Source organism: Empidonax traillii, unplaced genomic scaffold (genome assembly GCF_003031625.1).
Source record: "Empidonax traillii isolate 1590-97213 ecotype Southwest subspecies unplaced genomic scaffold, ASM303162v1 scaffold2032:size71793, whole genome shotgun sequence".
Classification (NCBI taxonomy): Eukaryota; Metazoa; Chordata; class Aves; order Passeriformes; family Tyrannidae; genus Empidonax; species Empidonax traillii.
In genome coordinates this window covers 41,801-55,017 of record NW_020957225.1, presented here as the reverse complement: position 1 = coordinate 55,017, position 13,217 = coordinate 41,801, and the positions used below count along the sequence as shown (strand labels likewise).

At 53.0% G+C, this 13,217-nt stretch overlaps 1 protein-coding gene across 1 annotated transcript in view; it reads right to left on the bottom strand.

The window, feature by feature from the left end:
- LOC114071471 (lymphocyte antigen 6E) overlaps window positions 1-5,061 on the bottom strand; it is an 8,205-nt gene extending 3,144 nt beyond the window's left edge. The window contains exons 1-2 of the mRNA XM_027909303.1: window positions 4,928-5,061; window positions 324-443 (exon numbers count right to left, since the gene is read on the bottom strand). Of these exons, the coding sequence (XP_027765104.1) occupies window positions 324-443; window positions 4,928-4,979 (172 nt within the window). The 5' untranslated portion in view covers window positions 4,980-5,061. The remainder of the gene's footprint in view (window positions 1-323; window positions 444-4,927) is intronic.
- Window positions 5,062-13,217: the final 8,156 nt, after the last annotated feature.

The window sequence follows — 13,217 nt, the reverse complement described above, 5'->3', positions numbered from 1 at the left end:
GCAGGAGTAGCAACCCTGGAGCTTCCCACAGAGGAATCCTGCAGCATCCTCCACGCTTTCACTTATTCATCAGCACAACTTCCCCGCCCCCTCCCTGAATTCCCCTCGGACTCCGCGGCATGTGGGCCTTAACGTGACTCCTCCTCCCGGCAGCACGGCCATCCCTCCCCAAAATTCCCGGGGGATGGGTCCGACTGCTCAGTTGCTAAGCAGAACTTTCCCTTTTTCTTTCCTTTTTTTTTTTTTTTTTTTTTCCCCCCCCCCCCCCCAGCCAAAGGAAGGAAGAGCATCCAAAAGGGGCAGGAGGCGCTGGCGGCACTCACCGAGTCCCACTCCCACGTACGTCGTCACACAGTGGTTCTCATTCTCCCCACACTTGACAGGCTTCAGGCAGGCCCAGTTGGAGGAGGCATCAGAGCACGAGAAGCAGATGAGTGTGTGGGCTGCAAGAGGAAAGCAACACCTCAGTTAAGGCTGGTGGGAGGAGCTCCTCGCTTGGTGGTCCCCACCTCCGACACGTGGGACGTGTCGCATCCCCCCGCAGCTATTTCACCCGGATCGACCTGAAATTGGGTTTTTTCCCCCCAAAAAAAAACCTGTCCTAGTGAAGGATTCAAGCACAAGGGATATATTTTGAGCCCCTGGTAGGATCAGCTAAAGCCTTGATACAGCCACAGCCTGGTACTTGATGTCACCCTCCTGTTCGCACCAAGTTCAAGCCACGCTTGCCGACTCAAAACTGAACAACAGAGGCAAGTTTTGGGGATTTGGGTTTATTCAGCTCAGGCGCAGTGGAAATGAAGCCTCTGCCTGTTGAACTGGATGATCTTGAAGGTCCCTTCCAACCCAAACCATTCCATGTGACATTCTGTGACACACTCCAGGTGTGACCACGTTCGGGTTCGAGCTTCCCACAACCTTCCTTTGGGCCCAGGGTGGGACTCTCGGGGCTGGGCCTGTGCAGGGCCAGGAGTTGGACTCGATGATCCCCCTGGGTTCCTTCCAGCTGGGCATATTCTGTGATTCTGTGACACCAAGGTGAGGCTCCCACTTGGACCTGCATCACCTGGTGGAAACAATTTCTCAGCTGGAGCAAGTCCGGTATCGCAGCAAGACCTGGAGTTGCACCATCCCACTGCTCAGGGAGTCACAGCGCTCCGAGGGCAGATGATGCATCCAAGCTTTCCAATTTGGAGCAGGAGCATTCATTTGCATGCCTTCCTCCAAGGCAGGTCACCTAAATTGTGGAATCATGGAACCATTTAGGCTGAAAAAGACTTCAAAGACCACTGAGTCCAACCATTAACCCAGCACTGCAAAGTTCACCACTAAACCAAGTCTTTAGGCAAAGCACCTACAAGTTTTTGGAACACTTCCAAAGGGATGGTGATTCCGTCCATTCTAATGCTTGGCCACCCTTCCAGCGAAGAAATTTCTCCTTAATATCCAGTTTAAACCTTCCCTGGCACAACATTTATGGCTTACCCTACACCAGCAGGATGGGTTGCACTGGCTGGCTCCCATCCCTCAGCCTTCAGAAAAGAGGAAAAGTTGGAATTCAGGGGTGGGAAATGGTTGTGGAAACAGCCTGGACCAAGCACAGACACGGGGACTTTGATCTCCTCTGTATTTTGCACACAGGAACATCACAGCCACACTGCAGTTGTTGACCTACATCTGCAGGCAGATCAGGCCTCTTCCCAAGGTTTCAGAGGCTCTGATTTTTGAGCTCTTCCACGAGGCACCTCCTTCCTCCTCCGTGTTTACAGGATGCAAAACAGGGCAGGGGCTGATCCAGGATGGGAAGTTCAAGGCAGAATCGTTCCTGCTCCCACCACAGACAGATTAGCACAGAATCACAGAGAGGTTTGGGTTGGAAGGGACCTGAAAGATCATCTCACTCCGACCCCCAGGAACACCTTCCACCAGCCCAGGTTGCTCCAAGCCCCATCCAACCTGGCCTTGAACACTTCCAGGGAAGGGGCAGCCACAACTTCCTTGTTCCAGGGCCTCATCACCCTCACAGGGAAGAATTTTTTCCTCATATCCAATCTGAACCCACTCTCTCTCAGTTTAAAGCCATTCCTGCTTATCCTATCACTAAAAAAAACCCTCTCCAGCTTTTTTGCAGGCCCCTACAAGTATTATCCCAAGGATGTGAAGCTGGGGAAGCCCTGGGAGAGCTTAGCAGTCCCTGTCAGGGGTATTTGGAAGCCTAAGTTAGACAAACAATACTCAGAGCTGTCCCACTCTGCTTGAGCTCCTTCTCAGTCCTGTTTCTCTCAGGAAAATAAAAGGGTTGAGGTTCTTCTTGATCCTGTTTCTTTCAGGAAAATAAAAGATTTCCACAAGAAAACTGAGAAAGAAAACCCTAACAGCTGTTCTCAGGGGAACGACTTTTGAGCAGCCACAGCCGAGGAGGGGAAAGAAAACAAAACATAATCTCCCAGAAACAGATTGAAGTGGGTTAGTGGGAGGTGCTGAATGTCACATCGGGGCAGCCAAAGGACTCTGCTTTGGAGTGGAAGCCAACACCACAACCCCCCGAGCAGGAATTTCCTGGAGTGTCTCATCCACCCTCCAAGGATCATCACTCTGGCAACGATCCCTGAACCAAACCCGGGTTACCTGAGTGGCAGCCACAGCCAACACACAGGATTCCAGGGCCACCAGCTGAGCCAAAAACCCCAGGAGGGATTCCTCAGTGGGCCCTGGCTCTGCATTTAGGAGAGGGGGAGGAGGATGGAACCAGCTGTTGAGTCATGGAGCCCTCCAAGCACCTCCCTGGCTTGGCCAAAACTCAAGGTGGGACGTCAGAGCAGAGCCCAGATCTGCTCCTTCGACCCTCTCAGGTGACCTGTCCCAACCCCTCCACTGTGCAACCACCCTGAGGAGGTAAAATTGACTCATCCCATTGCACAGGAGCCCTCTGCAAGCAGGGATGAAGGGGATTACAGGCTTCCTGTGGGCTTTAGGGCAGGACAGATGTCCCCACATGGATTTGCTCATGATGCTGGAGGCACGAGTGGCTCAATGATACTCATTAAACCTTAAGAGGTTCCGGGAACAAACGCACCATTAATGTTTGTCCACGACACCAAAGGGCCTTCAGGCATGAAATTCTCTGCCATGTGACTAAATCTACAGCATCTCCTACCTGTCCCCATGTTTTTCTTTGTCACACCCACCTATTAACCCCCAACAGAGACAGAATCTTTGCAGTCCTGCGACGTAATTTAAGTGAGGAAACATTCAGTTACTGTTTGCCCCCCCAAAAAACCAGCTCAATAACCCCCTGCAGAGTTAGGAGAGCACAGGCAGGCTGAGTGTTTTAGACAAAAGGCACAAGAAGGGTGGCAGAATTAATTTAATGCAGCTGGAGGAGGAAAGAGTTGGAGCTCAAGGCTACAAGAAAAGAAAAAAACCCAAAAATTAGTCCCAAGCCATGCAAAAGGGAAGCCACATTTTCGCCAGCTCAAGGATTGAGGTATTTGTTTGTTGCTCGGCTACTCGGAGGAACAAAGAGCTCCCAAAACAGAGCAGAGCGTTTGGGGGAATTCCTTCAGATAAGAGGGTGAATCGCTCTTGCGAAAAGCAATGCGAAGGTGTGTGTGTGGGGGGAAAAATCCTGGAAAAGCCGACTCTGAAGCTCGGCAGCACAAGGGAAAATGCTGCTGGCTTGGGGAGCTCTTCCATTCAGCCCCGATGCCAAAAACTCTTCCCTTTTCCATGGCTCTTGGATCATTGCATACCCTGAATAACATGGACAAGATCTTGGAGCGGGAGGTAGAGCTTTCCTCTGAAACACCCCCCTGGATATGCTGGAAGCGTTCGGGGATTAAAAACTCCCTGCACCAAACCCTTCTGCCTGGCTCAGAACTAACTTTTAAAGCTGAAAGGTTTTTTTTTTTTTTTTTGGAGGGGGCTGGGGAGCCTTGGCCTGGACAGCCCATCCTCCCCTCTGGAACGGAGCACGCACCAGCTGGGCTCTGCCCGAGACTCAGCGCTTGAACTGCCGGATCCCACCGGGAGGGGGGAGTGGGAAGGGCAGCAAACAACTCGCTTCGTCTCACCGGTGCCCTCGGAAGGCAAGGAGGGCCCCGCGTTTGCCGAGCAAGGGCTGCGAGAGGCCGGGACTCTCCCGCTCGCTCTTTGTTCGGCACCTCCGAGCAGCGGCATATGGAAACAATACGCGGTGTTTGCACGGCCCCCTCGGAGTTCGGAGAGTCAGAAATGGAGGGGGATGGCAGGCCCTGCCACTTGGGCAACTTGGCAGCAAAACAGCCAGCAACAGGAACCACGTTCTCCCCCGGGTTTGGTGGCAGCCCCAAGATGCTCCTCCCAGGGCACTGTCCCCTGGGGGGGTCATCGCCCTCAAGGATGCTCGGAGGGAGCAGAATCACGAGCGCATTTGCTCCATCAGCCATTGCATCTCTCCTCCACCCTCCTTCCCCTCGGCTGCATCCCAGCCCATCCCAGCGCCGTTATCCCGGCTCGCCGCGCCGAAGAAGGGGGAGCGGAGCCGGCCCTGGGTCTTTGTTCGAGCCGCAACTGGGAAGAGCTCCAGGATATCCAGGCGCGCTGCCGGAGATGCTACAGCTGGAGATGCTCACCTATTCCTAGAGGCAGGCGAGCCCCGAAGTTCCCGCTTCAAGAGGGACACTGATCCGAGGCAGGGCTGGCAAAGACACCCCCCCCAGCCCGCTCCAAACCCCACCACGGCTCAGCTCTGCGCCGCCAGCCCCTTTACGATCCTTATATCCCCCTGCAAACCTCCAACTTCCAGCGCCCACACGCATCACTCCCCCCTCTTCCCCCCTCCACACCCCCCGCAATTTGCTCGCAACGCAGAGCTGGCGAGGGACCAGGATACCCCCAGGGAGAGGTGATGCCGGCGGAGGCCGCCCCCCTTCCTCCTTCCCTTTACCTCTCTCCACGCAGAGCACCGCGGCCAGCACGGCGAGCAGCAGCGCCTTCATGTTGCGGGGCTGTGGCCGTGGCGATGCGCAGGGGCGGCTGGCGGAGCGCAGGGCTGGCGGCAGGGCCGGGCTCCGGGGGTGGGCAAAGGGCGGCGGCCCCGCCCCGCGGGCCGGGCCCGGCCCCCTCGCCGCCTCCCCCCTCCGCCCCCCCGGCCGCGCCCGCTTTCGATTCCCCGATCGGGAGAACCGGCGCCGGGGAAAGGGGCGGGAGCGGCCGCCCCGGCTGAGGGGAGCGGGGCTGGTTCTGCCCTAGGAGTGCTCCGGAGGGGTTTCCCCACCCCCCTTCTTCTTCTTCTTCTTCTTTTTTTTTTTTTTTTTTTTTTTTTTTTTTTTTTTTTTTTTTTTTTTTTTTTTTTTTTTTTTTTTTTTTTCGTGTCCCTGCGGTTTCCGTGAAGGAAGAGGCAGGAGCGGGAGCGCTGCCTGCGTGCCGGACCCCCACTCGTGCGCAGCCCTTTTCAAGCGCAAGCCGCTGTTTCGCGGCTCCCCTGTACCTGATTCGTGCCTCTCTCCCCTCCTCCGTACCTCAGCATTCGCAGACCCCCTGAGCGCACACCCACACAACACCCCCCCACATACTCCCTGTGTCCGCATATTCCCTGTTTGTCCACGTATTCCCTGCGTGCAGGGCTCCCCGCGTGGATCTCCTGCATGCAGCATCCCCCAAATTCATAACCCACCCCTGCATGCGTGACGCCCCCTCTTCATGTAGGACCCCTCTGCATGCACAGCCCCCCATCCCAAGAGCCAAGCACGTAAAGAAACAACTTCCCCATCTGTTTACCAGAGCCTAAATTGGATTAGACATACAGGATTGGGGAAGCTTGAAGAGCTGGGATGGCATGGGACAGCCTGGGCTGCTTGGCAGGACGAGGCCTCAGAGCGTAAATAAGTCCACCAGAAAGGTTTGTTGGAGTGGCCCAAATTGAGTGGGTCCCATAGAAATCACTAAATCCTCCAAGAAATGAGCTGCAGGAAGGGCAGTGGGGGAGGGATCCTGGGAAGCTGGCTGTCTGGAAAGCCTGGGAATGGAGGAGATGGCTGGTGAGCCAGCAGGAAACAAGCAGGCTTGACAAACTCCGTGCCACAGATGGGGTTTATTCTGCAGAGTCAGCATTTCCTGGCAAATGCGTCTGTCAGGAGAAATTCCAGCTCCTGTCTTGTTGGAGTGCATTCAGAGTGCTCTGCTTGGGAAACAAATCCGTGTCTGCAAACTCCTGCTTCCCTTTTCTCTCATCTTTATTTCTCGTTTGCCAGGTGTTGCAGCTTGAGCTGCCTTCTGAGCAGTGTGTTTCTGTGGTCTAACATCTTCTGCTGGAACAGGCTGCTGGGACCGTTTCCTTCTCTGGTTCACGAACCCAAATGCTAAAAAACTGGGAAGTTTCAGCTTTGTGGCAACTGAGAAACTATAATTCAAACTCCCAAAAGCTCTGTCTCTTAACAAGTTGAGGTTTTGCCCACGAGAGTCTGTCTGGCTTTTTGTGGCTGCACACGAGCAATCAGGTGCAGCACCTGAGATTTAATTTCTGGGTATTAGGAAGGTAAAGGTATGTTCCTTCAGCTCTTCTCTTCCTTCAGTGTCTGCTAAGCTGATTTAGGTTGGATATGAGGAAGGAATTCTTCCCTGTGAGGGTGGGGAGGCCCTGGCACAGATTGCCCAGAGAAGCTGGGGCTGTCCCTGGATCCCTGGAAGTGTCCCAGGCCAGGTTGGATGAGGCTTGGAGCAACCTGGGTTAGTGGAAAGTGCCCCTGCTCATGGCAGGGAGTTGGAATTGGGTGATCTTTAAGTTCCTTCCAATCCAAACCCTTCTGTGATTCCATGAGACTCTCCCCTCATCCCCAGGAGAAGCGTCCGAGGACCTGCAGCTTCCTGGTTTTTCTCCCACGCATAAATTTCCCATTATCAGTCCCACTGCTTCCTGGAGAGGACCTGTCTGTTATTAGGTCTGCTAATAGGAAGGAAGAGGCAGGACCTGAGAGTCACATGGGACTCAACCCACCACAGGATCCGGAGTCATCCCGATCCTCTGGGCAGGGACAGCATTAATTACAGGGTGCTGCAAATGAGCAGGTGACCTAAGAACCAATTCCCTGTGGTGGAAAGGAAGGAAGTCCTGCTGAAGGCTTGCTTGGACTCCATGACCCTTGTGGGTCCCTTCCAGCTCAAAATATTGGTTATTCCACGGTCTAAGCTCGTGTCTCCCATCTCCTTACCAAGGTTGTGGTGTGGGACAGACTGCAAAGCTCAGCAGAGATTTCTGCTCTAGACTGACACACAAAACACTGCCCTGGTCGCTCCTTGCAAATTTGTTGGAGTTTTGGGGTTGTTGGAGGGTTGCTCGTGGTTGTTGGAGGTGTCATTGAATCGTTGTCTTCATACTGTGAACACAAGGCCAAAAAAAAATATCCCTTCACCGGAGGAGGGACACGGTAAAAAAGGCAGCAGGGGGAGAGTCCAGCAGCAGGAATGTGGTGTGTGCCGGGGGAAAGGCAGAGACAGGTACAGGAACATTCTTAAGGGAGAAGGAGATAAGGCAGGGGCTGGATCAGGGAGCAAACTGGTGCCTGGGTAAATATTTCAAGGTCACTGGCACGTCGGGGAGGAAGGGGTAGTGTTAAAATGAGGAAATGAGGAGTGCAAAGCTCCTCTCGTGGCTCAGGGGGGAGCAGAGACGGCGCAGCAATTCACGCCACACTCGCTAGGGCTGCAGTGAGAGGCTTGGGGGGTGAACTGAATGGCCACTTGAGGAGTTCAGGCTTGAAATGTGGGGCTCACTGAGAGCTTGTTCAGCTTCTGGGGCACCTGGAGAGGTTCCTTCCCTGCCCCATTTCTCCTTCAGGGCTTGTGTGGCGCTCTCTGGGCCTGTGCCCGTGGGTCTCGCCCGGTGGGATTTGCAAATGAGATGTTTAGCGGAGCAAAACTGCTCCCACAGCTCTCGGGTCAACGACACAGGAAGGGGGCAAAGGCCTTTCTTTTCAGTAATTGCGTCATTCTGTGCAGATGGGAAGTGTTCTGATTTGTCTTCTTCTGGAGAGGGTGGGGAACTGCTCTGGGGATGAGTACTGTCCCACCTCCCCAAAACCACGTCACGGTAAAACATGGATTGTTGGTTTGGCAGAGGACTGGGAGGACATATGAGCCGTTCCTTAGGCTGGAAGAGCAGATCCCAGGATCTCCGCCCTTGCTGCAAGGGGTGTGTCCTCTCATCCCCAAAATTCCCTTTGCCCAGAGCAACACAGTGGTGGCACAGAGGCCCTCCCTGCCCCAGGTGCTGGCACGGCCTCTGGCACTGCTGGAATTGTGATGGACCATCCCCGAGGCTGCTGCTCACACCATCCTGCTCCACCCAAATGGAGGAGAGGCCTGACTCCACATCCCAACCTTTCCTCATCATCCCACCTTGGATTTTTCTCCTCCTCCTCCTCAAGTCCCTCCTGCTTGCTTCTGGATCAGAGTTGCCCAGAAGACCTTCAGGAAGGTGTTTGGAGCATCCAGGGATGCTCCAGGTTTTTTATGGGCAGGTGCTTCTTTGCTGTCACTGACAGGCCACTCTGCTGCATCCCATGGGAATGAGAGAAGTCCACAGGTTGTTTTGGGGAGGGAAGAGGCTTTTCACTCCTTTCCCCATCCCTTCCACCCAAAATGTGCCTCTCTCCAAAGAAGGAATTCCCCAGGATCCAGGGAGGCAGCACAAACAGAGCTGGGGCTGAAGGCAGGGGATTGTGGAGATTTACGGCAGAAATGTTGAATTTGGTGTAAAAAAAAACATTGGAATGGGGGTGTCCCAGGGTAGGAAAGGACTGAGAAGAAACAAGGGATGGAGGGTTAATCGGAAAGGCGTGGTTTTGGTTGCTGTGGAGCTTCCTGTGTCTGCCTCCTGTCAAAAATGACCTCGGATAAACCGATCTTAGATAAGAGCCTAAGGGTGGGAGCCTTAAAACACTCAGCCCAAGGAAACAAAAGAGCTGGAATTTTCAGCCATTTCGCCTCAAAGGGGGAAAACAAAAGGGGAAGGGAACCTCTGTTTAGAAGCCCTAAAAGGCAAGTGCAAAATCGGTTTTGTTTTTTTTTTGTGCTCTGCTTTCCACCTTTCACCTTTACCTTGAGCTCAACCTCCGAGGCACGAGGAGAACTGCGGAGCTTTCACCTCCTGGTGTAGAAGTGACAGCAGGTCACACACACATATCGGTGCTTGCGATCAAATGAAACCCTTAAGGAGGAGCGTGAGAGGACAAAAGCCACTTTTGCAGAGATCTTTGCACGGTAACATTTCTTTCCCTCCTGCCGGGAGATCTCGCAGCGAGTTTTTATTACTCCAAGTTTCCTGCAGGCTGCGGAGGGCAGCTCCTCGTTCCCACGAGCGGTGTCTGCACCTCTTCTAATTGCTGATTAACATCTGAGGCTGCCCTGGGATTGGAGGGGGGTCCCAGGGGAGCTGTTGGGAGAGCCGGGCACAGAGCCAGCTCCTCTTCCCTAGCTCTCCCGGACCAAGGAATATCGAACTCCTGACACTCCCCCCTCCCCGGGGATGACGACGATGCTTAAGGACTCGCCTAAGGGAGAGATCAGCTGGAAGAGGGGGAAAACCATCTGTCATTCCTATGCGGAGCTCACTCCACACACTTTTGTGCTGATTGAGATCCTGGGACACCTTGGGGGTGTCCTGGAAGTTGAGCAAACATCCTTCGGAGTGAAGTTCCTACGGGATGAGAGCAGAGGAGCATCTTTGGGTCACCTTTTGCTGGCAGGCAAGTTGTGTATTCGGCTTTGGAGCCACCTGGTCTGGTGGAAGGTGTCCCTGCCCATGGAATGGGATGATTTTCCCAGTTCCTTCCCACCCAGAACGTTCTGGGACAAAGCAAAGTCAACACAATCCTACTCTAGGGAAGGGAACCAGCTCCACGTGGGAATGACAGGAAGGAGACAGAGAGAAGCAGGAGAGGCAACTGAGTTCATTCTCCAGCCCCTTGGAGACACCAAGGACATGCTGAGTCAGCTGTTTTTCTATGCTTTGGTGCATCCTGGCTGTGGTGCTAAAGCTGCTGATTCTGGAGGCACTTCCCCAGCCCTTCACCACGTGTCAGATCCCAGGAATCTGGACTGATCCCACCTGAAATCCTCGTTGGCCCTGTGTGAACCCTGAGTCAAAAAGTGGGGAGAATGGAGCAACCCTTTGGAAAAGAGCCTGGAAGGATCCCATCCCATCTCATACCAATTTAACTCCCCAGCACAAAGGGTTTTAGAGTTCCAACAATTTCCAACAAGTTCCCACAATTTCCCCCTAAGTTTGGCACGTGTTAACCCTGTGATCTCACACCTCTTCTTCTCCTGCCAGGGAGATTTCCTCATCCCCTATTTATGCAGGTGATGGCTCCACATCAACCTCAGAGCTTTGTGCTTGTCCTACCTGAATTACCCCCCTCTTTATTTCTCAGGCTCAGGTCCCTCTGAATCCCCCCAAAATCCTCCCGGTTTGCAGGTTCTCTCCGTTTGGCACCCGGGAGCTCGAGGAATTCGTTCTCTAATCCGTCATTCAAACCGGCAATTAGAACTTTGCATTATCCCCAGAGCCGAGACAAGCCACGGGGGACCCTTTTTCATGGATCATTCCAGCCTGACAGCAGATTGCTGGTGGTTATTCTGCTCGGGATTTTTAGCTACGCTGTGTTTCCTCAGTTTTCGTTTTTGAGCCCGTCACGTGTCACGGTGCCAAAAGCTTCATTAACACTGAGCTGTGTGACAAGGCACCACTTTTACCTCAAATCCACATTTTGTTTTCTTGTCACAGGTGGGAATAACACCCACCTGTCACTAAATTCCTGCTGCTCACCCCCCCCCCCCCCCCCCCCCTCCCCCCCCCCCCCCCCCCCCCCCCCCATCTCCTTGGCATCTCCTCACGCCGCTGTAAATTGCTTGATGGTCTTTATTCAGAGCTTTTTTTTTTTTCCCCCCACCACTGAGCTCTGAGTGTTTCCTGAGTGTCCCCAGCCCCCTTTTTGTTGATGAATGCTGCATTTCTTCATGGAAAAGGTTGTTAAGCACTGGAAGGGGGCTGCCCAGGGAGGTTGGGAGTCCCTGGAGGAATGTGGCACTCGGTGCTCTGGGCTGAGGGACAAGGTGGGGATGGGTCACAGGTTGGACTGGATGACCTTGGAGGTCTTTTCCACCCTAAACTCTGTAAATCCATGATTTGTTGTCGTGAACACCCGGATTTCCCTGCTGTGAAAAAACAGGAGCAGGAGGAACAGGCTGGGCTTGGTATCTCCAGTGAATCCACAGATTCCTTCTCCCACTGCCTCTTCCTGAACATCCCTCAGCCATGGGCATATTCACAAGCAAAACATCACTTTTCTTTGCTTTTGATGTGTCAATTGGTTCATCTCACTAACACCCGTGGCAGCAAAATGGTTCTCACTTTTAAATACAGTTGGTGCCTCCACACTTCTCCTCCCTTTCACTCCCCAAACAGTTCAGGCTGGAAGGCCAAACACATCTCCTGACTCTGGATGTGGCACCTTCAAGTGTCGCCTGGGTGTCTTCTCCTGCCAGCCTGGAGAGCACCACCAACCAAACCTCACGGTGCAGCTTCACTGGAAAAGGCAGATGTGACAGAACCTGTTTTGGTTTTTTTTATTTTTCCCACGGGGGAAGAGGAGAATTGGCTTTTTGTGGCTGAAGTTCTGAGCCACAGAAGCCCCGATCTTCTTCCTCCAGCCCAGGGAAGGCGAGTACCACTGTGGAAAAGGAGCTGTGACCTTCTCATTGGGCCATTTCTCACCTCCAGCCAAGAAGGAGGTCCCTCTTCCTTCTTTATCTGAAAGAGTTTCAGGGATTTTCCCACTCAAAGCACCAGCTCTGACAAAGTCCATTCCTAAATCCCACCCCCCACACTCACTTTTGAGGGACCTTCAGCTCCCACAGCTGTGAGCTTTCACTCCAGGAACCAGGTGAATCCTTTTAAACTCAGTCCCTTCACCTCCACGGCATCAAACAGTTTAAATCCTGGTGCTTTGGCATCCAGAAATTCCAAGGCAAAAAACCTGGAGTTGATTTGGTGTCTTTGGCTGATCATCCTCTTGGAATTCCATTAATCAAAATGTTTAAAAACAGGAACCAGAACTGAGAGTTCACAGCACAAAACATGGAGTTGATTTGGCGTCTTTGGCTGATCATCCTCTTGGAATGCCTCTTAACAAGATGTTTAAAATCAGGCACCAGGATTTGAAGTTCACAACAAAAAACCTGGAGTTGATTTGGCGTCTTTGGCTGATCATCCTCTTGGAATTCCATTAAACAAAATGTTTAAAAACAGGAACCAGAACTGAGAGTTCACAGCACAAAACATGGAGTTGATTTGGCGTCTTTGGCTGATCATCCTCCTGGAATTCCTCTTAACAAGATGTTTAAAATCAGGCACCAGGACTTAAAGTTCACAACAAAAAAACACGGAGTTGATTTCACATCTTTGGCTGATCTTGGAAAACCAGTTGCTTTGTCATGCAGGCAGCCTGAAATGTCTCCAAAATTCACATCTTTCCACGTGTGCAACCAAAACACGGCAGAGGGGCAGCATCTTCTTGTCCCTTCCCACCAGTGTGGGGTCACTTCCTTCATTTGCTTCATTTCCCTGCATCCACTGATCAAAATGTTTAAAAACAGGAACCAGAATTGAGAGTTCACAGCACAAAACACGTAGCTGATGTGCTGTCTTTGGCTGATCTTGGAAAACCAGTTGCTTTGTCATCCAAGCGACACGAAACCTCTCCAAAATGCGCAACCTTCCACCAAAACGCGGCCGAGTTCCAAGGCATTGCTTAAGATCTCACTTAGCCATCAAATACAACATCTCATCCTGCCAAAAAGAAAAGAAACAAACACCCCAGAACCCAACAAACCCGCGCTTCAATCGTTTGCAGCAGCTCTGGTTTCTCCCAGAGCGTAGCCGAGTCGGTGATGCTGCCAGATTCCCCTTGTTTTTTGCGTGTGTGAGTGTTTTCCAGGAAAAGTGAGCTTGCAGCAGGGCCATGACCCGAGGGGCTCTGAGCTGGTTATGTCAGGGCCTGGCTGGCTGCCCTCCTTCTCCTCTGTGACACTCCCAAGCCTCCCACAGAGCTTTTCTGTGTCCCCTCAGCTGCGGCTCCCGCGGGGAGAGGAGGGAGCCGAGAGCGGGGAGGGCGAAGCAAGGAACAAAGCCCGACACAATCGGCGGTTTCTGTGCCAGGGAACGTGGTTATTGTAGC